We start from the raw sequence: 27,743 nt of genomic DNA, 5'->3' as shown, positions 1-27,743 counted from the left end.
CTAACAAGAAAAAAATAATAGTAGGTGCAGTCTTTTGCTTAATTGGCATATGCATTTGCGCCTCCTCCATGTCGGTTGTTAAGCTAATGCACAGTCAAAAAGGTCTCTGTATTTTCAGCATATCCTGCTACGGTACGTGCTGGTGAGATATGGATCAGGTGGTAAAATAATTCAGCATCTGCTTATTGTGCCCTTTTGGATACTGAAGGTAAACAGGATGTCGTTCTATATGAAGCACAAATCAAGCTTGAAGGAATTGGCAAAGTATGATTTCCTCTTTCATGTAGCTTACTCTGTCTCTTCTGTTTGCAGGGCCCATGTATAGGGAACCAGCAGAGCTTGGCGCATAGTAGGCTCTGGGATGCTGTGGTTGGTTTCCTCCATGTCTTTGCAAACATGCAGATGAAGCTCTCCCAGGTAATATTAATGCTTAGAGTACATACATAGGACGTAATTTGTAATAAAATGACAAATTTGTATTTCATGTGTTCCTGCTATGCGAAATATTGGTTCGGGTTTAGCTGGACATAAACCATACATGAAGTAGTATTAAGAGAATTACAATCTAAATGATGAATTGTAAGGTTTCCTGACCCAGTGAGGGGGCTAATTAGTGATGCATAGAATAATTTTCTAATGTAGCTTGTTAAGTAATTGTAAAAATACAAAAGAAAACTGCTCTTTGGTCACATCTTCTGAACAGATTTCATACACTCATCTAGTAGACTCTCACATTGCAAATTACATTCCCTGGCCATCCTATTATGTTTATTGCAGCCTGTTTTTTTTTTTTATGCGTTTCAATTGACATAAAAGTTATTTATCTGAATTAAAGTGACTACCATCAATGACTGGCTTTATACATTGCATCAACCTAAGATGTTTTTTTAAAGTGTGTTTGGTCTTATTTCTACATAACATTCATCAACTTATACCACGTTCACACTGACCTAAAAACCCGGGATATTGCCAGGGCGAGCCCCGACGACCCGGGTCGTGGCTCAGTGTGAACAGGGGTCCCTGCATCTACCCGGGTCTGATGACCCAGGAATTAGACCAGAGACACTTACAGGCAGTGTCGGACTGGGGAATGAGGGGCCCACCGGGGGACTGCAATGGTAGGGGCCCACCAGAGGGGGTGTGGTCAATCACCATAGAGGCGAGACCAGACACACACATATATATATATATATATATATATATATATATATATATATATATATATATATATATATATATATATATATATATATATATGTATGTATTAGTGATAGCACAAAAAGAATAAAGTGGTTAAAATCCACTGTACACAAGACACTAGTAAATCGCACCAGGAATATCCTGCCAACTCTAGGTAGTGGTTATTAATCCCTTATATCCATATGTTTTGTATTCTCGGAAAACCAATGGTCCTAGAGGTGGTGCTCCCACACATGATACCAAAAATTCAAATTAACAAAGAGCCAATGTGTCTTAATTGGGGCAATCATAGGATGTATTAAATATAAAACATATTTGAAGTTTATTAATATACATTAAAATTATAATAGTAACATCATATAGAGCAATGAAATATTAAAAAGTGTAAATGGAAATGTGAACCAAACAAAGGTTTATTGAAACTGTTAAGACTAGCAATATTTGCTAGTATGCGCCGTCCTCTCTATTAATATATATGGGTATGATTAAATGTATAGTATATCTTTGAGCATTTCAGGTATTTATTTCTTAGATAATAGGTGTAGGCTAAGAAAAATTGCCTTGGTGATACAATTGTCAAATATAGGTCCTACTATTTCTTCTCTCCCTTCCTCATGATACGGGAGCTCGAACAGTATAATTGCGACACCTTAATCAAATGTCGCTATCAGTATCGGCTCTTGCAGTTACTGATGAGAATATGCCAAGGTAAATCAACCAGCTTGTTTCAATTACTAAGCGGGCTGTTTCTCTTTTAATTGTGATTTCACAGTATATATGCAGCTCCTACCTATATGCTGATTATGCCTGAGGAGTATGATACCTGAAATGCTCAAAGATATACTATACATTTAATCATACCCATACTCATATATTAATAGCAGAGGTTTCCACTGTGTCATACTGCTCACTGTGTCATACTGCGCCCACACATATCAGTAGGGCAATCACCTTTCCTGCGCTGCCTCCTCTTCTCTCTGCGAACAGATTCATGCTGTAACTCACGTCGCTTCCTCTGAAGATCCAGACAACCCGCCCGCCGCCCCTGGCTCCTCCTCCTCCTCCTCCTCCCCGGACAGGAAAGATGACTGGCTGTCAGTGACAGCCAGTGATCTGCAGCAGCGGAGATGCCAGGGAAGGCAGCGGACCCCTGGTGAGGGCAACCCAGGTAAGCTGGATGGGCTCCGCCCACTTGGAAAAGGGGGTGTGGCCGTAATGCAGCGGGGCCTACCGGTGATTTTTCCGGTATCCCGGTGGGCCAGTCCGACGCTGCTTACAGGGTTACTCCCGGGTCCGTCACGGGTAGCCGCCAGTGTGAACGGTGCGACTCTAGTTTTTCAACCCAGGTCTCACAGAAAGGAGCTGATTGGGGGGGGATCAGCCAATCAAAGCTCCTCAGACAGAAGAATACTTTGTTGTATTCATCATAAATTGTTAGTGTTTCAGTAAAATGGTCCTTTAAATTGAGCAACATGAATATTAATGCAATAGAGACTGTACAGACTGGCACCAATAGCTGCTTCATTTAGTTTCAATAGTCTAAGTAGATGCTGTATCATCTGATTATCTATTTTAATTACTCTTCACCCCTTTATGCCAACCACTGAGCATAATTATTCATAAACAGTATAGTGAATGGAGATCCAATAGAAAAGGCAATTATCAAAGCATGCAGAGTCACATTTACTTTAATGCAATCTTGCTGCAGTTAGCAATTCATGTGCCTAGTTATAATTTCAGCTCTGAATTAACATGATTATTATTATTATCTTTGTATATTTTTTTTATTTATAAAACGTTAACATATTACGCAGTGCTGTCCATTGAGTAAATCATGATACAAACAAATAAAATACAATGATATGAAGCAGAAGGTAAAGATTTCTCTGTCCAAATGAGTTTACAATCTCTAAGTAGTGTAGTGAGGTAGCGAAATAACAATTGTAGCTGTTTATGGAGATACGTATTCATGGACTGTGTTAGTTCGTGACGACAGGCACTGCATCAGTTCCGGGCTCCGGCAAGTTATAGGCACTGTCTTGGTTCCTGGTAGCCGATAAGCACAGAATTAATTCCTGGCCCTGGGTAGTTGATGAATTGATGGTGGAGATGTATGATCTTTTAACAGTTATAAGACATTTTGTATGATGTGTTGTTGTCACTTCCTGACTACTTGTTTTCTTCCTTTTCAGGACTCTAGCCAGATTGAACTTCTTAAAGAACTTCTGGATCTCCTTCAAGACATGGTGGTGATGCTGCTTTCTCTTCTAGAAGGTATTTTATGCTTTTTACACAGTGATTCTAATACTTTTGTATATATTTTGCTATAGTAAGGAAAGATTATTTCAAGGAACACGCACATCTCCCATTACAAACCAGGGTAACTGAACAAACTGATGAGCGCAAATGCCAACGGGTGCTTTCCACAAGGGTAATAAAGGGAGAAGGTTTCTGTGTGAAAAGGAAAATTATAACTATAGGCTTTTCCTCCAGTGGGCTTAGTATGCATTTGTTAATATCCAATGTCATAAAACAAGAAGTTTATTCTCTAGAGACCACTATCACTGGATATCATTTGTCATAACTCTGTTTCTTCCCAACCAATAATATGTAAACTGCAGATGACAAAATTATGGATTTAAAGCCAGCTGTCTCCTCTGTGGAAGATGAATCACATTCATCTTATTAGCATTATGCTAACTATATTTGCATAGACTTTGCATTTTAATTTCTCATTCCCTCTAGCATACCATTTTCTGTAAACTATGTACATGGCTGTTTATATCACATTCATTTTTGAATTTATAAAAAAAAAAGGTTCTTTGTTGTTCGAAAGGTCAACGAAAAAGTGATATTTTCACATATGCAGCATCACACAACAAAAAAAACAAAAAACAAATTTAAACATCTCATAAACTGTAAAATACATTGGAGGACATTTAAGAAAACTAAAGCACATGAAAATGATTATCCGACTCTTCTGTTAGCAGCAGTGTCTTTCACTTATTTTTTGTGCAGAAAATCTAATAAAAGCTAATGTTTGGTGTCTCTGGGTAATATCACATTGTCCCTATTTGTTAATTTCTGCACAAGCTTTAGAACTGTCCCATGGTTTACTTTTCAAACCTTTGGTGTACTTCCTTTTGCTTGCAAATCTGAAAGACAAATGCCATCTAAGCCCCAGTGAAACAATTTATTGGTATGCCATCTCCAAGCAGGGATACAACTCAACAAGGCAATGTCGAGCATCAAGTGCTATCTCTGATGGAGAAAGGTTTCATACTTTCATCTAGATCAGGGACTGCTTCACCACAACTGTGTGGTTTGACAAGCATGACAAATCTAGGGAATTTAGGTAGATAGTCCCTATTTGGGATCCTTTAATTACACTGCTGTTATACTTAAGTATGATTGAATTGACTCTTCACTGGCTTTGATAAGCATCATTTACTAATAATGTATTTAAGGTATTATGGATTATTTATTGTGGTAATAAACCAGCTTTAACACATTTTATGCTAGTCTTGGTTTCATTTCACTTTTTCCTATTTATTTATAATTTTGCAGGAAATGTAGTACATGGGACTATTGGAAAACAAATGGTCGACACACTTGTTGAATCCTCCAGCAATGTTGAAATGATACTGAAATTCTTTGATATGTTCCTGAAGTTGAAAGACCTAACAAGCTCTGACACATTTAAGGAATATGACCCAGAAGGCAAGGGTATTATCTCAAAAAAGGAGTTCCAAAAAGCCATGGAGGGACAAAAGCAATATGCTCAGTCTGAAATTGAATTTCTGCTCTCCTGTGCCGAAGCAGATGAAAATGACATGTTTAACTATGTTGAATTTGTAGACCGGTTTCATGAACCGGCGAAAGACATTGGTTTTAATGTGGCAGTTTTGTTGACTAATCTCTCAGAGCATATGCCAAATGATTCTCGGCTCCAATGTTTGTTAGATCCTGCAAACAGCGTTCTGAACTACTTTTCTCCATACTTGGGCCGTATTGAGATAATGGGAGGAGCAAAAAGAATAGAGAGAGTCTACTTTGAGATCAGTGAGTCAAGTCGCACACAGTGGGAGAAACCACAAGTCAAGGAGTCCAAGAGACAATTTATATTTGATGTTGTTAATGAAGGTGGAGAACAGGAAAAGATGGAACTATTTGTTAACTTTTGTGAGGATACCATTTTTGAGATGCAGTTGGCATCCCAGATCTCTGAGTCAGACACAGCTGAAAGACCTGAAGAAGAAGAAGAGGATCAACCTCACCACATGATTGAAGTTGGTGAAGAAGATGAGGAAGAGCAGTCTTTGGAATCTTCATCTGCTTTTATTGTAGCTTGTACAGCCCTTAGGAAAAATACTTCAAATTTCTTTAAAATGCTAACTTTCAAAAATGTCAGTAAACAATTTCGTAAAGTGAAGAAGATGACACTTAAGGAATTAGTGAAGGTCTTCATCTCATTTTTCTGGATGCTGTTTGTGGGTTTGTTCCAGTTTGTTTTTACAATAGTATGGGGAATATTCCAAATTCTTTGGAGCACAGTGTTTGGAGGGGGCTTAGTTGAAGGGGCCAAAAACATTAAAGTCACCAAAATATTGGGAGATATGCCTGATCCTACACAGTTCGGAATCCATGATGATGTCTTGGAAGCTGAAAAAGCAGACACCACTGAACACTCTTCATCTGGAGAACTTGCCCTTCTTGTAAAAGGAGACAAAGGAGACAATGACATGCCAGATATCTTTGGCGTGCATGCTAAAAAAGAAGGTTCGAAGCATGGACTAGATATTGGTCTTGGTGATTTCTCAGAGATTTCAGGCACAGAAAACACAACCAGTTTGGAGAGTGCTGTCCACAAGAAGAAAAAAGCTCTTGTGAGTAGATTAAAATCCTATTTCCCTCTATTGTTGGCACACTGCATTATCCTATGTATAGTTTCCTCTTAGTGTCATGATTTGTGTTTAGATTTCACTCTCTTGATACATTATCCTCACTTGTAAAGATGTTACCTCGAGTGGAGATGTCAGTAAATCCTTTATTCACTGTTGATCTCCTCATATTCTGCTATTCCACCAAGAGAAACAGAACATCAAAAGAGGTTCTGATATGTCTAGGAATGTTGTGTTCCTAGAACACAACATAAATTCATCTATTTTCAAAAACATCTTCGACATTGTATTGAGATTAGAGCTGGCAGTTTTTCCTCCCTTCTGATTGTCTAAAAGAATTAATGAAGCAGACATTGCTAGTTAGTTATGCATGTTAGTTGGCAGATGCTCTGTTGTGCAGCCTGAAGGCAACAGTTAATGTCTATTTTCATTTTAAAATCCACATTCCTGATTTGGTGTTTTATGGTAAGAAGAACATTATCGTGTAACAAACTGCTGTATATTAAAGAGGGTAATTACTTTGATTTTCTTGGTCCACAGTGAGGGAGGGGGAAAGAGGTGAAATTTTTTTACTAGTGTCCTGAGAAGAACATGTGCTTGTGAACGCCGGGGAATTAGAACACCCCCGTGAAGAGTCGTATTGTTTGCTTATCTGTTGTAAATAATTTGCAATTAATGTTTCAGCTTTGGGGGAACATTATCACAGAGGCAATTTACTGGCTGTTACAAGCATTAAGGAATTGGGCCAAGGTCATATGATTATAACAGCGCTGTGAAGTTATCTGATGTGGAAATGTGATGCTCATGTTGTGCTGGATGAAGACAGAGCAATTAATGCTTAGACAGGGCATGTTTTATGCAATTACATAACCTGGTGCTGTTGTGTGATTCTGCATTACTACTCTCTGTTCTTCTGAGTAGTTGCATCCTTCATTGCAAAAATGATTTCATGTATACTCAGGATAATTTTCTGCTGTTACTATATTTTTTATTACAGTGATTCTGTCAGAGGAAAACACCTGATGGAATTGTCTAATTTTCTTTTCTTGCCAAGGGCAGATTGATGTTTATTTTAACATTTGTGGTCAATTTCAGTTTGTATCAGTGTATTCTTACTTCGTACTGTAGAGAACCATATAGCAGCAGACAACTGAATAACCAGACAATTTATCTATGAACTGGGGCAAGGCTGTTCAACTATGTCCATCTTTACCTTCTCATAGACCGCTCAGGGAACACTTCACTTCACAGCAACAAGCGGTTTCATTCGTTGAAACCGCTGTTTCTACTGAAAATAGAAGCTGCAGAAATCATGGCGGCTTCACTACATGATATGACAGTGATTTTCCCGGAGAGAAGCCTCGCAATTTAATTGGCTGAAATTGTGGTGCTGTCCTACCAGTGACTCTCCTCATCAGCAGAACATTCTCATTCCTGCTGGTGTGGAAAGAACTCTAACCACCACAGAGAAAGAGATGAAAGGTAAGGGGGATATGAAGAGGGAGTAAAGGAGGCTGGTATAAATAGGCTGCATTTATTTTGTGGACAGCTGATGTAGATTATATATGATAATTATGAGATTGACATTGAGCTGTTACACTATGCACACATGTGGTGTGGATGATCTTTGCATACATAATCCTTCTACTAGGCACAGAGCTGTAGTGGGTGGCATGGAACTATGATGGGCATAAACCTACCTATGTTGGCAAAAGGATTGATGTGGTAAGAATAAAGTTTATATAAGTGGCATGAGTGTTTTATGCTGTTTACTGAGCTGTAATTATGGGCATAGAACTGTAGTGGATATGAGGTTGTTATGTGAAGCATGGGACAGAACCTGGTGAGATTGTTCTGATGTGTATAGTATATTTTATTCAATGTTGTGCTAAGTTTTGCACAATGGGTGTACTAAACTATGACACACACATGTTAAGTTCAGAAATACACTGGCTTTTACAAGATTTGAAAGCCATTTTTCCTATTGCATGCTATGGTCTTCTGACTGTACTGAAAAGCGAGAATCGATTGCATTCAAAAGTCCGTACAATCTAGTATACAATCTCAGGGTTGGTTTACAGCTGCTTTGGTTTTAATGGCAGCAATCTACATTGTGGAAATAATACTTGTCACACAGGAAAACTGCAGGAGTCCTTGAGCTTAATGCGTAGAGGACACTGGTCAGTATCATAAATGTCTCCAGGGAAACAGATACTTGGGTTAAATGCTTGGAACCTGACCAATGGACCCCTATCTACAATACATTGCACGTTTCAAGGTCTGTACTATTCCTATGAGGTTTTTTTACATTGCAAGATAATGAGGAATGGTGTTCACTCCAAAGTCTTTGAGGAAAAAGTGGCCATTTGTCCTATTTTCAGCATGTGTGCCCTTTACAAAGAAAACTATTATTTTCTGCATATTACTATATTCTCAATTATATTACAATGTATAGACATATTTAAGGTTCCCATACACACAAAAATTGTTCAGATATGTGATTGTCCTAGTTTGTCAATTTCGATTGCCCAGTACAGATTTGGTGGTAGATTTACTAAATCTTCAAAAAAGGAAATAGGGGGTGTTGCTGTGACAGGATGGACCTCCTATGCCACCCTGTCATGACGCTGGGGACCAGCTGGGCTTACCTTGCCACCGGCCCCTTTCTTGATCCCAAACTGTGCCCCTCTAACCGCAGTAGGAGGGGCCTGCTTCCATCACTAGGCTACTTCGCTGGCACCTAGAACTGCTTCCCTCTGGGTAACTCTCGCTGCTAGTGTACCCCATTGCTGGGCACCTGGGCTGGTATCTCTGACCACTTCCTTCAGGTCAGGGTTGCTGTGGATGGCTCACACTGGTTTATCACACTGGCAAAAGCTGCAGGGTAGCGGGTTGAACGTTGTTGTTATACACCGGGTCCCAACCTCAAAAGGGCTGGGTAACGGATTAGAGTGGTCTAATCTGTAGGTTACAGGAATTGCAGCAGGCAAGTAGGCTGTCAAAAACAGGGATATATATTAGCTTGAGTAGTCCTTATAGGGACAGTTAGGCACTGGTTAGTGGGGCTAGTGAGTTCCAGAAGCTCAGATTTTATAATACATAACATGGTCAAAAAGGGCTCTTTTTATACAATTTCTGACACATATTTGCAAGGGGTAACCTGCTGGCTACGTAATGTCTACAATGGAAATGTTGGCAGTTATCTTGTCGATATGAAAATGTCGGCAGGCTAAATGCCGACACTTCCATTGTGTTGACTGCTTCAAAATGTCGACAGTGTGATTGTCAACTTTCACAATGCCAACATTAAAAGAGCAATGCCATCTAAGGTTAAGATGGCTGTTTGTTTATGTTTCATTAATCACTACACTATTTGGTTATATTAATTTTATAACTGGCGTACATCACATCTGGTATATCTGAATCGTGGATCCCATAGCATAAATCTAGTGTGATAATAGCCATTGGAACCAATTGGGCATTTAATTAGTGTAACTAGCACTATACCCAATGTTAACATCTCATTTCATTTCATGGATTATACAGGACATTTATGCGATTTTTGCTACCACGCCTTAACTTTTTTTCTAATTAGTGAAGTCAGGAAACATATGTCATGCTTCTAATTGTACTGGGCCTATTTGCCTGCTGAATCTTCAAGCTTGGAAATTTAATTCAGTTTTCATACCATTTCCTCTTTTTGGAACTGCAGTGATACATGGTAATAATAAACGCATAAGGCTGTATACACCCAAACTGTAATCAGGCTGAAATGAGCTAAATTAGAGAAGGTCGATGCCTAAAGACTAGATAAACAGTATATAGTAAAAGCAGACCAACACTGTGTGTCCTGTCCATGTATTGCTTTAGGTTGATTTAGCTGGATGTGTATTTCTAGAATATTACAAATTGGGACAGATATTCCAGTGTTTTAAACTAAGAAAACAACATTACAGTGTATTAAGGGGACAATGTAGTAAGAAAATGTCACTGGGGCAACAGAGCAATTCTATTAAAAAAAAGAAAACAGAATACCCTTTCTTTTTTCTGTACCCCATTTAACTTTGAAAAAAACTCAATAAAAATTTATTGAAGTAAAAAAAAAAAAAAAAGAAAACAGAAAAAATAGAAAACAACACAGAAAAAATGCCTTATTTTAATCCTGAGATGGCTGGAGCAATCAGAGGACAGTGACCATATGTGTACAGCCACTGTTCTTTGTAAAAAAAAAAAAAAATAATGTGAGTTGAGACTAACCAATAATATAAACTGAATATTGTACAAAAACAGTAACATTTCCTGTAGAATGTCAATGACATATCACTGATAGAACATTATGTTACAACTTCTGTTTATTTTAATTACTTGGAGGAGGTGGACTACAAGAAAATGGCCACAGCTCTACAGCTTCAGATATATTCATTATTTCTTCTGTTCTATTCTGTATGAGAGAGAGAGACGTGTGGGGGAATGAGATTTAGAAAGAGTGGAGATGGGGGAGAGAAATAAGGTTAGGAAAGAAAAGAGTGATAGGAAGGGGTGATAGAGAAAACCAGATTAAAAGGAGAGTGGAGTGAGAGGGTCAGTGTGTGGGTGTTAAGTGGCAAGTGTGGGAGAGTGTGTGGTGACTGCATTAAGTCCAACCTCACTGGGATTCGGGAAGGTGCCTACTCTTCCGGTAATCTTGGAAGATTTCTTGAAATTCGGGAGCCTTTTGGAAATTCCCGGGAGAGTAGGCAAATATGACCAGATTCCTACATTGTATATCCCAGCCTTGTGCTTCTAAAGCCATGTGCACCTCTCCAATAGAATACATGTAAGAAACTAAAGGAAAACAAGGTACAATTAAAGAAGAGAGAAAAGACAGGATGGGACAAAATAGAAACATAGAAAAATTGGGCATAAAGAAAGATTTGGTTTAAAGTTAGGGAGATATAAGGGTTAGAGTTAAGACTGTTACAGTAAATTTCAGAAATAGTAAATTAAATAAATAGGGGTCTGGCCTGTTTAAAAGAAGGGGGTCTCCTGTCTACTTAGGAGATTGAGTAGGTCCTCCCCTATCCGGTCTTCATTACTAAGAAGATTAATAGTTGGACTAGAGCAAATGCCCTTTTGTCATTTATTAGACTGACCCTTTACAATGTTTGGACCTGGGGATTGCTTAGCAATTCTGCTGCCCGAAGCAGCAACTGAAATACAACCCTTCTCATCCCACTTGCATCCTATTGTTCTTTAAAAGGCAAATCTTGTAATTATTATTTTCCCCTCCCCCTTTAGTTTTAGAACCTTTCAAAACGTACTGCCTGAGACAATTGCCCCAGGTTCCCTTATTAAAGACACACCACTGGTTGGGACATTCTTTTTGAATATTTACATTGTCATATTAACCATTCATTACTATAAGAAACAAACATATATGACAACATTTGAAATGTATGAACCACAAAACAAGGATATAGTGATTTAATTGCATCTAATAAAACTGCATGATTCCACTTCACCTGTGTCATATGTTTACTCTGTATTTTGTAGCAGATAGTCAATTAAAAAATAGAGAAAAACATTTTCAACTTAATATCTACAAAACTCTGGGTTGACCCTGGAAAGTAGGGACAGTTGATAACTATGTAAACAGGTGTTAATGTGTCTTGGAAAAAAACTTCTTTGGTCTCACTAGTCATTAAACCCTATGTATTGTATTATCAAATTTGATTAATGTGGTAAGCAACACAGGCTTTTTTTCCTCTTTCTATGCATGTCTGTCACATACTGCATTCATCCAGAGGCAGACAATTACTGGTGCTTACCAAAGCTGATATTAAATACAATGTTTCTCTTAGCAGTTTAAACTAGGGATGAGCGCACTCGGATTTCTGAAATCCGAGCCCACCCGAACGTTGCGGATCCGAGTCGGATCCGAGACAGATCCGGGTATTGGCGCCAAATTCAAAAGTGAAACTGAGGCTCTGACTCATAATCCCGTTGTCGGATCTCGCGATACTCGGATCCTATAAATTCCCAGCTAGTCGCCGCCATCTTCACTCGGGCATTGATCAGGGTAGAGGGAGGGTGTGTTAGGTGGTCCTCTGTGCTGTTTAGTTCTGTGCTGTTTAGTTCTGTGCTGTTTAGTTCTGTGCTGTTTAGTGCTGTGCTGTGCTGTGCTGTGCTGTGCTGTGCTGTGCTGTGCTGTGCTGTGCTGTGCTGTGTTCTGCAGTATCAGTCCAGTGGTGCTGTGTGCTGTGCTCTGTCCTTCTGAGGTCAGTGGTGCTGCTGGGTCCTGTGCTGTGTCCTGTTCAGTCCAGTGGTGCTGTGTCCTGTGCTCTGTGCTTCTAAGGGCATAGTTATTTCCCCAATATTCCCCTGTGTTTAAAAAAATAAAAAAAAGTTTTTTTAAAAAATACCAAAAACTACTTTAATATTTTTTAATTACCACAAAATTTTCACAACCAATCCTGCAGTATAAGCCCATTGGTACTGCAATATTACCAAGTTCACACATTCAGCAGTAAAAGTCCAGTGGTACTGCAATATTACAAAGTTTACACATTCTGCAGTATCAGTCCAGTGGTGCTGTGTCCTGTGCTCTGTCCTGCTGAGTTCCGTAGTGCTGCTGGGTCCTGTGCCGTGTCCTGTTCAGTCCAGTGGTGCTGTGTCCTGTGCTCTGTGCTTCTAAGGGCATAGTTATTTCCCCACTATTCCCAAGTTTTTTAAAAATAAAAAAAAAGTAAAAAAAAATAAAAAATTAAAAAAAATAAATAAATATAATAATTATAACCAAATTTGCAAAACCAATCCAGCATTATAAGTCCATTGGTACTGCAATATTACCAAGTTCACACATTCTGCAGTATCAGTCCAGTGGTGCTGTGTCCTGTGCTCTGTCCTGCTGAGTTCCGTAGTGCTGCTGGGTCCTGTGCCGTGTCCTGTTCAGTCCAGTGGTGCTGTGTCCTGTGCTCTGTGCTTCTAAGGGCATAGTTATTTCCCCACTATTCCCAAGTTTTTTAAAAATAAAAAAAAAGTAAAAAAAAATAAAAAATTAAAATAAAAAAAAATATATAATAATTATAACCAAATTTGCAAAACCAATCCAGCAGTATAAGTCCATTGGTACTGCAATATTACCAAGTTCACACATTCTGCAGTATCTTGTGCTACATATAATGGAGACCAAAAATTTGGAGGATAAAGTAGGGAAAGATCAAGACCCACTTCCTCCTAATGCTGAAGCTGCTGCCACTAGTCATGACATAGACGATGAAATGCCATCAACGTCGTCTTCCAAGCCCGATGCCCAATCTCGTAGTACCGGGCATGTAAAATCCAAAAAGCCCAAGTTAAGAAAAAGTAGCAAAAAGAGAAACTTAAAATCATCTGAGGAGAAACGTAAAGTTGCCAATATGCCATTTACGACACGGAGTGGCAAGGAACGGCTTAGGCCCTGGCCCGTGTTCATGACTAGTGGTTCAGCTTCACCAACGGATCTTAGCCCTCCTCCTCCTCCCCCCCCCTACAAAAAATTGAAGAGAGTTATGCTGTCAGCAACAAAACAGCAAACAACTCTGCCTTCTAAAGAGAAATTATCACAAATCCCCAAGGCGAGTCCAAGGGTGTTGGTGGTTGTCAAGCCTGACCTTCCCATCACTGTACGGGAAGAGGTGGCTCGGGAGGAGGCTATTGATGATGTAGCTGGCGCTGTGGAGGAACTTGATGATGAGGATGGTGATGTGGTTATTGTAAATGAGGCACCAGGGGGGGAAACAGCTGATGTCCATGGGATGAAAAAGCCCATCGTCATGCCTGGTCAGAAGACCAAAAAATGCACCTCTTCGGTCTGGAGTTATTTTTATCCAAATCCAGACAACCAATGTATGGCAATATGTAGCTTATGTAAAGCTCAAATAAGCAGGGGTAAGGATCTTGCCCACCTAGGAACATCCTCCCTTATACGTCACCTGAATAACCTTCATAGTTCAGTGGTTAGTTCAGGAACTGGGGCTAGGACCCTCATCGGTACAGGGACACCTAAATCCCGTGGTCCAGTTGGATACACACCAGCAACACCCTCCTCGTCAACTTCCTCCACAATCTCCATCAGATTCAGTCCTGCAGCCCAAGTCAGCAGCCAGACTGAGTCCTCCTCAATACGGGATTCATCCGAGGAATCCTGCAGCGGTACGCCTACTACTGCCACTGCTGCTGTTGCTGCTGTTAGTCGGTCATCTTCCCAGAGGGGAAGTCGTAAGACCGCTAAGTCTTTCACCAAACAATTGACCGTCCAACAGTCGTTTGCCATGACCACCAAATACGATAGTAGTCACCCTATTGCAAAGCGTATAACTGCGGTTGTAACTGCAATGTTGGTGTTAGACGTGCGCCCGGTGTCCGCCATCAGTGGAGTGGGATTTAGAGGGTTGATGGAGGTATTGTGTCCCCGGTACCAAATCCCCTCGAGATTCCACTTCACTAGGCAGGCGATACCAAAAATGTACAGAGAAGTACGATCAAGTGTCCTCAGTGCTCTTAAAAATGCGGTTGTACCCACTGTCCACTTAACCACGGACATGTGGACAAGTGGTTCTGGGCAAACGAAGGACTATATGACTGTGACAGCCCACTGGGTAGATGCATCCCCTTCCGCAGCAACAGCAACAGCTGCATCAGTAGCAGCATCTACAAAATGGCTGCTCATGCAAAGGCAGGCAACATTGTGCATTACAGGCTTTAATAAGAGGCACAACGCTGACAACATATTAGAGAAAATGAGGGAAATTATCTCCCAGTGGCTTACCCCACTTAGACTCTCATGGGGATTTGTGGTGTCAGACAATGCCAGTAACATTGTGCGGGCATTAAATATGGGCAATTTCCAGCACGTCCCATGTTTTGCCCACACCATTAATTTGGTGGTGCAGCATTACCTCAAGAGTGACAGGGGTGTGCAGGAGATGCTTGCGGTGGCCCGCAAAATTGCTGGACACTTTCGGCATTCAGCCAGTGCCTACCGCAGACTAGAGGCACATCAAAAAAGCTTGAACCTGCCCTGCCATCACCTCAAACAAGAGGTTGTGACGCGCTGGAACTCCACCCTCTATATGCTGCAGAGGATGGAGGAGCAGCAAAAGGCCATTCAGGCCTACACAGCCACCTACGACATAGGCAAAGGAGTGGGGATGCGCCTGAGTCAAGCGCAGTGGAGACTGATTTCCGTGTTGTGCAAGGTTCTGCAGCCATTTGAACTTGCCACACGAGAAGTCAGTTCCGACACTGCCAGCTTGAGTCAGGTCATTCCCCTGATCAGGCTGTTGCAGAAGCAGCTGGAGAAAGTGAGGGAGGAGCTGGTAAGCCATTGCGATTACAGCAAGCATGTAGCTCTTGTGGATGTAGCCCTTCGTACGCTTTGCCAGGATCCGAGGGTGGTCACTCTTTTAAAGTCAGAGGAATACATTCTGGCCACCGTGCTCGATCCTCGGTTTAAAGCGTATGTTGTGTCTCTGTTTCCGGCGGACACAAATCTACAGCGGTGCAAAGACCTGCTGGTCAGGAGATTGTCCTCTGAAGAGGACCGTGACATGCCAACAGCTCCACCCTCATTTTCTTCCACATCTATGGCTGCGAGGAAAAAGCTCAGTTTTCCCAAAAGAGGCACTGGCGGGGATGCTGATAACATCTGGTCCGGACTGAAGGACCTGCCAACCATTGCAGACATGTCTACTCTCGCTGCATTGGATGCTGTGACAATAGAAAAAATTGTGGATGATTACTTTGCTGACACCATCCAAGTAGACATGTCAGACAGTCCATATTGTTACTGGCAGGAAAAAAAGGCAGTTTGGAAGCCCCTGTACAAACTGGCTCTATTTTACCTGAGTTGTCCCCCCTCCAGTGTGTACTCGGAAAGAGTTTTTAGTGCAGCGGGGAACCTGGTCAGTGAGCGGCGAAGGAGGTTGCTTCCTCACAACGTTGAAAAAATGATGTTTATAAAAATGAATAATCAATTCCTCAATGAAGTACAGCACTGCCCTCCAGATACTACAGAGGGACCTGTGGTTGTGGAGTCCAGCGGGGACGAATTGATAATGTGTGATGAGGAGGAAGTACACACTGTAGGGGGAGAGGAATCAGAGGTTGAGGATGAGGACGACATCTTGCCTCAGTAGAGCCTGTTTAGTCTGTACAGGGAGAGATGAATAGCTTTTTTGGTGTGGGGGCCCAAACAAACCAATCATTTCAGTCAAAGTTGTTTGGTAGGCCCTGTCGCTGAAATGATTGGTTTGTTAAAGTGTGCATGTCCTATTTCAACAACAGACCTCTCAACTGCAGCTCATCCCTCCTCTGCGGGGATAATGTCTCCTGTGCTCTGACACGTCACTCTGTGTACTCTCAGCCTCAGGATCTGACACTACAGCTACCATGCCTCTTGTAGCAGCCCTCACTCCAGGGCCTCTTCCATGTGCAGTGTCCCCCTCTCTCTTGGGTTCACTATAGTGGCATGGAGTTCTCCCCCTCATCCAGGGCACACATTCCTTGTCCTGGCTCAGTCACCACGCTCAGACTTCCAGGCAATGCTGGGGGAGCCTGGGAGCTTCCACCCCAGGTCCCCAGCTACAACTCTCCTCTCCTGTGTCTTCTCTCTCTTTCTGACACTTTAAAGATCGTGCCTTTAAATGAAAAAGTCAGTCTTCATTGCACGACTATGTGCAAGTGCAACAGGGACATTTTTTTGGGTTTACAAAGTCAAACAATAACACTACGACCCTGTCTGTCTGGGGTCTGTCAATGACGAATTGTCTGGAGCATGTTTGGAGGAGGTATTGTGGCCCCGGTATCAAATTGGGTACCGGGGCCACCCCACTATGCAGTCCAGATACTTGTTTGGTGGAATTCCGACACGTGGAGGGTTTTTAAATTATATTGTGGCCTCGGTACCAAATTGTGTACCGGGGCCACCACACTACGCAGTCAAGATAGATAGATGCGTATTGCGTATCATAGATAAAGTACATTCAGTGGTGTGGGGCAAATTGAAAAATATTCCAAATGCACTGACATTATCAAAAACAAGAGGTTGTCACACGCTAAAACTCCAACATGTATATGATGGAGAGGATGGAGGAGCAGCCGTATGTGTAGTGTAATGCAGATCTGTTGAAGGTTTTTTATATATTTTATTGTGGTGCCCAGTGCCCACTCCTCTACGCAGTCCAGATACATTTATTGGTGCGAATCATAAAAGTTCAGGGTTTTTAATATATATTGTGGTGACCCACTCCTCTACGCAGTCCAGGTACATTTATTGGTGCGAATCATAAAAGTTCAGGGTTTTTAATATATATTGTGGTGACCCACTCCTCTACGCAGTCCAGGTACATTTATTGGTGCGAATCATAAAAGTTCAGGGTTTTTAATAGATATTGTGGTGACCCACTCCTCTACGCAGTCCAGAAAGATACCTTGTTGCAACGTTTTGGACTAATAACTATATTGTGAGGTGTTCACAATACACTGTAAATTAGTGGAAATGCTTGTTATTGAATGTTATTGAGGTTAATAATAGCCTAGGAGTGAAAATAAGCCCAAAAACTTGATTTTTAAACTTTTTATGTTTTTTTCAAAAAAAATCCGAATCCAATACCTTAAATCCGAACCGAGACCTTTCGTCAAGTGTTTTGCGAGACAAATCCGAACCTCAAAAATAACGAAAATCCGGATCCAAAACACAAAACACGAGACCTCAAAAGTCGCCGGTGCACATCCCTAGTTTAAACTCACTAATAACAGCACAATGATGTGTTCTGTCTACCAAGTGAGTACATTTGTAAAGAGGATTTATGTTTTCACAAATTCCAGTTATCTTTGGCAGCGCTTTCACACATGTATAAGTATGTACGGGGGTACATGAGTGTGTATGTGTGTGTGTATATATATATATATATATATATATATATATATATATATATATATATATATATATATATATATATATATATATAGATTCAATTTATACTTTCTCGGAATTACTTTAAATTCATGGATGAGTTCTTTTTACAAATCTGCGGGACGGCGATGGGGACTATCTTTGCCCCTAGTTTCGCCAACCTCCTTATGGGTAGATGAGAATCTGATTGTATTTATGGTGAGAGTAATCCATTTTCTACATATAGTATTTTTTATCGTAGATATATATAGACGATATCATTTTGATTTGGGATGGCCCTTTACAGCTTTTGGAGGAATTCTTCTGCTACCTGAATGCAAAAGATTATAACTTGAAATTTACATAAAAAATTAGTGATACCAGTATAGAGTATCTGGATCTGGTTCTTGAAAGTAAAGGTACTAAAATTCAAACCAAAACTTTCATCAAAGAAGTAGACACGAATAGCTACTTGTATTATGATAGCTGCCATCTCACAAAGTGGAAAGATAATATTCCTAGGTCACAATTTAATCGCATCAAACAAAATTGTTCTGATGAGAATGTATATAGGGAACAATTTCTTATCTATGCAGAAAGATTTAAGGAGAGAGGTTACCCCGATCCAATCATTTCGGATGCGTTAGAAAAAACAAATGTGGATAGGAAAGATATGCTGGTATATAAGAACAGAAATAAGGAGGAGAGGAATGAGATTGTTCCATTTATTACCGAATTTAGTAAAGATGATAGAAATATAGAATCCATTTTGAATAAGCATTGGAAGCTAACCCGTATGGATCGTATTTTGGGCCCTGTAGTTTCGTCCAAACCTGATATTGTCTTCAAGAGAACTAGAAACTTAAAATCCTTGTTAGCACCCATCCTACTAAAGGATGTGAAGGATACTAAAGTGACATTCCTGAATAAATTGGGAAAAGGTTCTTTTAGATGTAACAACTGTAACATGTGCAAATTTATTTCTCCCTTGAATAAAGTATTTTATGATTCATCACACCAGAGAGAGTATAAAATTCATGACCAAATTGACTGTCTAACGATGTCAGTCATATACTTATTAGAATGCCCTTGCGGTAAGGCGTACATAGGTAAGACTAAGAGAGCTCTTAAGTTACGCCTTCAAGAGCATGTGGGGCTATAAGAAATAAGTCAGATTTGCACACAGTATCTAGGCACTTTCTAGTATGTCAAAAAACGGACCTTAGTGGTCTACAATTCAAAGGTATTGAATATGTGGTGTTGGGTGCACGGGGTGGAGATCTTGCTAAAAAACTCACCTGTAGAGAGATGTATTGGGTATATAAATTAGACACCTTGGCACCTTAATGTCTCAATGAAGCATTTGAAATGACATCCTTTTTAGTGTAAGGGTTTTTTTCATGTGAAGTAATACTGTTACTTTCTTTCTAGGTGATCTCTAATATAAAGTGTGTAGTTAGGATGCCGTTATATTAGTCGGATATTTGCTATGTATCTTCTTGCTGTACTGATTGTTATGGTACTCTTTTAATACTAAAAGTGTGTAGTCAGTTTGCCGATGTATTAGTTAGATATGCTATGTATCTCCTTGCTAAAATTGATTGTAATATTTGTGATCTAGTCTACATGTGTGAGCAAATTCTATATTTGTTTCATATATGTATATATTGTGTAACTAAATCGCATAGTGCCATATGCGTCTTGGGAGTGATATGTCATCACCTTCTATTATTAGTTATGAGTCCACGATCCTTATAATTATTTCTGTAGTTTATATATATATATATATATATATATATATATATATATATATATATATATGTATATGTAATGTGAAATAGTTCAGCCTTGTATTATTGATCGTATACCGGAAGTGATATATCGGGTTAGATGTAACCCCACCCACATTTCAGAAACTATGTCCCCATTGACTTTTTGAGAAGAGGTCTCATGCATTTAAGAGTCCACAATTACTGATCCAAATACGACTCCTTGAAGTATTTGTGGAAGACGAAACACATCGGAGATTGTGCAACTGTCTGATTCTCGATACACATTGCCTAGGTGTAGGGGGTGTTGCCGGCTGGAATCCAGCTTCATCTGCGTGTGTGAGAGGACAGATAAGCTGATTCTTATTGTGTCTCATATACGGGCATTTATTATTAAGAGCTGCAGTGTGAGGCATTGCGGCGCTATTTGTGATTTTTAGAGATCAGTATATATATATATATATATATATATATATATATATATATATATATATGTATGTATGTATAACGAGTACAGGAGCACATATAGTGTAGTATTAGAAGTGAAATATTTAATAAACAGTAGTAGATAAATATACATTTAACAATATTAAAAACTCATCTGGAATTAGTCCCAAAGGTACTACCCCTCCTCGTCAAGGATTCTGGTGCCCCGCTTGCTCTTGGGAACAGCAGTAATTCTACTTGTCAGGAGGGGCCGCAGGGATATGCAGAAATATTAGATGTCCTTTGATATACTGTATATAATGTAGATGTAAAACGTGATGTATGGGGCGTGTGTGCAATAGCGCAATGCAATATACTGTGTGTGGCGTTAATAGAAGGTACAGTGTCGGGCAAACGCAGGATTTGTATAGGGGGTTTCCACACCACTTCATCAGTGGGCGTGACCAGCATGCATGGGGGCATGGCTATAATATTAGACAGTGCTTGGCTGCTCTCCTATCCCTATAATATACATGGGCAATGCTGCATGCACTACAGTTAGGTGCACGCAGCTCTCCCTTTTCAAGCAGTCGTGTGAAGCGACGGTAGGGTCCAGCCACCTCAATTATACAGTTCCCCAGGCTTGGAGGGGGTTTCCAGGCACTAGAAACCCCCCCCCCCCACCCCTTAGTTTGCCTATGAGTGTCGGACTGGGGCATAAAGGGCCCACCAGGGGACTGCAACACTAGTGGCCCACCAGAGGGGGTGTGGCCAGCCATCATAGAGGCGAGACTAGACACTAGAGGGGGAGTGGTCAGCCCACGAAGGACAGCTAGCACCATAGTGTAGTATATAAAGAATTCAGTGTGTATATAAAGAGTACACAGTCTTGACCTGCCCCTTAGATTGGGCATAACAGTCACCAAAAATCGGGATTGTCACACTAGACCAGGCTTGGTTAACCTGTGGAAACCAAAGTGGTGTTACACTAACAGCCCCAGCATGCTTTGCCAGTATATAGCAGCTTATTGCAGGAAGGGTATGCTGGGACGTGTAGTTTCACAACACCTGGAGTGCCACAGGTTAGCCAAGCCTGCACTAGACTCAGAACATTTGACAGACTGTCCTACCTGTTCTTGTCACATTTAGTACCTGTGGCTAGTGGTTTCTTTACTTGCGGCTTGTCTGGATCCTGGAATGTTGAGGGCCCTATTTGGAAAAAATAATGGGTACATTTAGAAAACTCCAACCATCCCCGCCATTAAATCAACAGCACCCACATTTAATAATTAGGCCTCTCTCCAGCCTCAACATTAAAGTAATAGTGCTCACATTTGATAAATAGATCTATTTCCCTCCAACCAACCCCAACATTAAATTAATAGTATTCCCATTTAATAAATAAACCTATTACCCTCCCTCCAAACTTCCCCAGCAATATTTCCCAATAACACTTTCCAATAACATTTCCCACGACCATTCCCAGCATTGAATAATTAATATTCACATTTAATAGATAGCCCTCCTCCCCACACTCAGCCCCACATTCAATTATAGACCCAAACCACCTCAGCGTTAAATTAAAGGTCTCATCACCCCCTCCCTATAGTGTTCTCTGTGCAGCCCCCCTCCCCATAGTTTAGTATAGTCAACCCCCTTATAGTTTAGTATAGATAGGCAGCCCCCCTATGCCACATAGTAGTGCCCCCAAAACAATGTTATGCCACACAGTAGTGTATATATATGTGTGTGTGTGTGTGTGTATATATATATATATATATATATATATATATATATATGTATATATATATATATATATATATATATATATATATATATATATATATATATATATATATTTATATATATTTATATATATATATATATATAGTGATAGCACAGAAATTATAACAAAGTGGTTAAAATGTACTTACCCATATGTTGATTGCTGCAGCCGCTCTGCTCCTTCTTCCTTCAGCGACTGCAGGAACATCAGCTGACAGGGGGAGGGGGTGGGTCACATGATCGCAGCAGCAATCACATTTGAAAGGTGACTGGTTGTCATCTGCAGCAGCGGGGACGGGGGAGAGGACTGCGAGCCCCCTGGGGAGGACATCGGGCCTCCAGGTGATCTGGATGGGCTCCGCCTACTTCTAAAAGGTGGTGTGGCCGTAAGGCAGCCGGGCCCACCGGTGATTTTCCTTGTATCCCGGTGGGCCAGTCCGACGCTGACAAGGTATGCTATATTACTATGTATGTGTAGAAAGGAAGGGTGAATATGTGACATCTGAGAAGGCAATGTGTAATCTCAGATAGAGTTTACTGAACGTAATACACAATTTTAATAACAATGGGTACCCCTTTGTTTAATGTCTATCCCACTTTGTCCCATTTAACCACCCAGAAAGAGGCAAGGAGAGATTCATCTACAAGGTCATGCAGAAGCAGAATGATGGAGAGTTACCTGATATACTGATAAATAACTGGAAAGTTTTGGTTAGTGTCAACCTTAGGACACAGCTTCACCAGCACATCAAAAAACAAAAGGATGCACAGTAGTACTGATGCACAAATACACTTTACACAAATATTAAATGCAGTATGCCACCCTGTCCTGATTTCAAACGAAAATCCCAATTTGAAGCTGTTCGGTCGTCTTGAGAGTTGGCATGTAGGGAGGGATATATACTATAAAAAAAAATACTAACTAGATGCTAACTAGTGTAGTGTATTGAACTGTAATGAATATTTATTTAATACTGATTCTCTCTATCATTGGCTTCTCACTAACTCTCCTAATACAGCATACAGAAACCAATACACATTCAAAATCATCTGCCCACACGAAAACACCACTTGTAACACTGATACTGGTAGACACATCTTTATTATACACTGCAACTATGTAGTACCCTATTAATAATATAGTAATTAATGATTTTCAAGTAATTTAAAACAGTATAACTTTGTTGCTTCGCTGTCAATTTGGTATATGCTATATGTAGTTCTAGTATATAATAATTGTGAATTTTTAAGCACTGTAATTGTCTGTCTTGTCTTATACTAGTCATTCCTTCTATATGTGTATTTACATATATGTATAATAAATGAATAGTAACAGACTCTTTAAATTCTTCAACTTTTAACAAGACCAATAGTCCTGAAGAAACAATCCTCTTTAAGGTCTTCAATTAAATTGGAGTCCTTATTCATATAGATGCACTCCCTTGAATCCTGGTGTTTGCTGTCCTTTTTTAACTCCTGTTTGTTTGCTGAGGACAATGCGGAATCTACAGAAAAGTAAGAAAGGACAAAGGCACCTCCTAGTGAAATTACTATGATTTGTAATGTCTTGTAAATATATAAAATATGCATACTGCATAAAAAGAATAGTGAAGAGCTTGTCTGTATATCTTTGGATCTCTAATATCTCTCACATAGCTCTCAGCTTGATATATCAAGGTGCACAGAGGAATCAATCAAAAATAAGAAAACAATAGTTCAATATTATCTTTCTTTTATACAACACAATTGCAAAACACATCAACACAGTGCATCCATACCAGAAACATCTCTTCCACTAAATCATGCTTATTTATCCAAAATGATGCTCCACAGTGATGATCATCCTCCAATAGAAAATGGATTCAACAACCGCAACAGTGTTCAATGGACCACCAATGATACCAATAAAAAGTTCCTACGCACCAACACTGATAAAATAAACAGCTAATCTCAACTTTTGGTTTCTCATATATAAAAATCTCTTAATGGATTCCACACCACTCAATAGAGTAAAAAAATATAAATTGGAAACATAGGGTCTTGGCTCCGCTCCATTCGTTGGTGGGGGGGAGAAGGGTAGTTAAGGGAAAAAAAATACTTCTGATCGCGGTGCCGTCGTCCCTCTATCCTCCTCTCTGCTCTGTTCACACTGAATGGCGGGCGTGACATCATCAAGTCACACCCAATGTTCAGTGAAGAGCGCCGCAGCGAGGAGACCAAGCAAGAAGACAGAAGAAAAGGGAAGAGATAAAAGAAGCTAATAGAAAGGTAAGTAAAGGAACAGAGGCAAGAGGAGGAAAGCAGAAAGACAGTGTGATGAAGAAAGTGGGGGGAGGCACAGTGTGATGAAGAAAGTGGGGGGAGGCACAGTGTGATGAAGAAAAGGGGGGGAGAGAGGCACAGTGTGATGAAGAAGGGGGGAGAGAGAGGCACAGTGTGAGGAAGAAAGGGGGGGGAGAGAGGCACAGTGTGATGAAGAATGGGAGGAAGAGAGGCATGATGTGATGAAGAAGGGGGGGAAGAGAGGCACAGTGTGATGAAGAATTGGAGGAAGAGAGGCACGATGTGATGATGAAGAAGGGGGGAGAGAGGCACAGTGTGTTGAAGAAAAGGGGGGAGAGAGGCACAGTGTGATGAAAGGGGGGGGAGAGAGGCACAGTGTGATGAAGAAAAGGGGGGGAGAGAGGCACAGTGTGATGAAGAAAAGGGGGGAGAGAGGCACAGTGTGATGAAGAAGGGGAGGAAGAGAGGCACGGTGTGATGAAGGGGGGGGAGAGAGGCACGGTGTGGTGAAGAAGGGGGGGAAGAGAGGCACGGTGTGATGAAGAAGGGGGGAGAGAGAGGCACAGTGTGATGAAGAGGTGGGGGCTAGGTGAAAGGGGGGGGAAGTAGCATGGAGGGCGCAGTGTGAACATAAAGAGGCACAGCATGGTGATGATGAAGAGGCACAGTTATGTGTGTGTGTGTGATACACACACTACATTGTCACAAGCCCATTGTGCGAGGTAGGTGGTAGCTAATTAATGGGTGTTATTTTGTTTGTGGGATGATGGTGGGGCAATTTCATAGTGGGCACTATTAATTTAAGATGTGGTGGTTTGGGGGCTATTGAATGTGGGGGAAAGTTTGGGGAGAATGATTAAATCTAACTGAATTATTTAATGGCAGTGATGGTTGTGGGAAATAGGTATATTTATGAAATGTAAATACTATTCATTTATTGCTGGGGCTGTTTGCAGGGAGGGAAATAGTATTCCCATTTAATAAATAAACCTATTATTTTAATGTTGGGGCTGGAGGAAGGCCTAATTATTACTCGTGGGTGCTGTAAATTTAACACCAGGGCTGGTTGGAATCTTCTAAATGTACCCATTTTTATTTTTTTTTCAAACAAGGCCCCCAACATTCCAGGATCCAGACAAGCCGTAACTAAAGAAACCAGCAGCCACAGGTGGTGAAAGTGACAAGAACAGGAAGGAGAGAGCAGGACAGTCTGTGAAATGTTGTGATTCTAGTGGGACAATCCCAATTTTTGGTGAGTGTTCTACCCAATGTAAGGGGCAAGCCAAGACTGTGAACTCTTTATGTACACACTGCATTATTTATATACTACACTATCATGCTAGATATCCTGAAAGTCAGGAGTGCTGGGACATATGCCACGCTCCAGCAAGCAGGCATTGCACCCTTGTGTCAATGGTGTACACACCAATGCAGGGTTTTTGCTCTGTAGGAGGGTGGCCTAGCACTTTTCATCTGCTAGCTACGCCCCAATGATGCATAGCCATGCCCCAATTGTATGACCACACACACTTCAACAGTGCAATTTTTTTTGCCATGCTCATCTATAAGGGGGACCCCATGAAATTGTTGTACCGGGGCACTGAATTCCTCTTGACAGCTCTGAGTGCGTGGTCACATCGGATAGGGAGTGAGACATGTCCCTTCCCTATAACAGATTTCGTCTCACTCCCCTTTGCAATAACACAACCACCCCTCCTCACCTCTGTAGCAACACATTACTACTCCCCATCACTTCTGTTGTAGCACATTGCTGCCCCGACACATTCCTCGCCTGACCTCTGTAGTAACACATTCTCCCCATTACCTCTGTAGTAATACATTTTCTCTCTCTCCTATGTAGTAACATATTGCTCCCACCACCTCTGTAGTATGCAACAATGTTTAGGTAGATGGTACGTGTCAAAGCCATAGCATATCCATGGGTGGCAATCGGTGGGCCTCCAGCGCAGCTCACTATACTCATGTTCCCAGCTGCTGACAGGCAGGCAGAGAATCCTGTCTGGCCGCTCTGATTGTTTTTTTGTTTTTTTTAACAATCAGCGTGGCTGAGCAGCATTATCTGCCTGCCTGTCAGCCGCCGGGAACATGAGTATAGTGAGCTGCCGCTGGATACCCACTGCTTCTGTTAGCAAAAGCAGGGCGGGGCACAAATCGACCCCCCTCTTCCCCTAAAAAAAAACAAAAAAACTTTGTCCGCCCCTGTGTCAAAGTACCAGCCACCTGAATGCCAGGACCCTTGATTTCTCAGCAGAACATTGCTCAAAGCATCACACTGCCTCCGCCGGCTTGACTTCTTCCCATAGTGCATCCCTGTGCCATCACTTCCCTAGGTGAACGACGCATACACACCCCCATCCACATGATGTAAATAAAAAAAACATGAGTCATCAAACCGGGCCACCTTTTTCCATTGCTCCATAGTCCAGTTCTGGCACTCGTGTCCATTGTAGGTGCTTTCGGCAGTGGACAGGGGTCAGCATGGGCACTCTGACCGGTCTGTGGCTGCACAGCCCCATATACAGCAAGCTGCAATGCACTATGTGTTCTGATACCTTTCTATCATTGCCAGAATATTTTTTCAGCACAGCAATTTGTGCTACAGTACCTCTCCTCTGGGATTAAGCCAGACAGATTCCCCACGCGCATCAATGAGCCTTGGACGCCCATCACCATTTAGCAGATTAACCAGTTGTCTTTTCTTAGACCACTTTTGGTAGGTATTAACCACTACATACCAGGAACACCGAACAAGACCTTCAGTTTTGGAGATGCTTTGACCCAGTCGACTAGCCATCACAATCTGGCCCTCAGATCTTTACGCTTTTCCATTTTTCCTGCTTCCAACACATCAACTTCAAGAACTGACTGTTCACTTGCTGTCTAATATATCTCACCCCTTGACATGTGCCACTGTAATGAGATAATCAATGTTATTCACGTCACTTGTAAGTGGTTTTAATGTTGTGGCTGATCGGTGTATAGTTATTCGTTTAGGCTTGGTTTATGAATGAAATGCGTGATTGGTGCAAGTATAACACAAATCCAAACAGATTCATCTAGGAAAATGTTCCTGTTTAAAATGTACTAATCTCACCATCCTTCACTTGTGCAGGAATGCATAGCAGACTAGTTTAGCAACCAAGGGAGCTAATTAGATGGTTGCACTGTATGTTAATGAGCTGTTTGTTTCATACTTTGTGCATCACCAGATATTCATTCATCAGCAGTAAAATTACCATTACCCTGGTTTAAGTATGCTGCATATCCCAAATCCTTCTGGGCTTTCCATGTAAAAAAAAAAGTAGTATAATTGTCAGCATTTCAAATCAAAGTAATAATATAATAGTCATTTTGTTCTCTATGGTGCCTCACATATTCCCCCATCGCTTTTCCTCTTTGCAGTGCATTTGTCATTCGTATATGCTTTTTGCTCTTGTTCTTCCT

The 27,743-nt window shown here is 40.9% G+C and overlaps 1 protein-coding gene across 1 annotated transcript in view; it reads left to right on the top strand.

The window, feature by feature from the left end:
• Nucleotides 1-27,743, top strand: part of RYR3 (ryanodine receptor 3) — a 467,844-nt gene that overhangs the window by 394,401 nt on the left and 45,700 nt on the right. The window contains exons 87-89 of the mRNA XM_075193561.1: nucleotides 313-417; nucleotides 3,393-3,474; nucleotides 4,768-6,086. Coding sequence (XP_075049662.1) covers nucleotides 313-417; nucleotides 3,393-3,474; nucleotides 4,768-6,086 — 1,506 coding nt within the window. The remainder of the gene's footprint in view (nucleotides 1-312; nucleotides 418-3,392; nucleotides 3,475-4,767; nucleotides 6,087-27,743) is intronic.

Source organism: Mixophyes fleayi, chromosome 12 (genome assembly GCF_038048845.1).
Source record: "Mixophyes fleayi isolate aMixFle1 chromosome 12, aMixFle1.hap1, whole genome shotgun sequence".
Classification (NCBI taxonomy): Eukaryota; Metazoa; Chordata; class Amphibia; order Anura; family Limnodynastidae; genus Mixophyes; species Mixophyes fleayi.
This window is presented reverse-complemented; position numbering and strand designations above follow the sequence as displayed.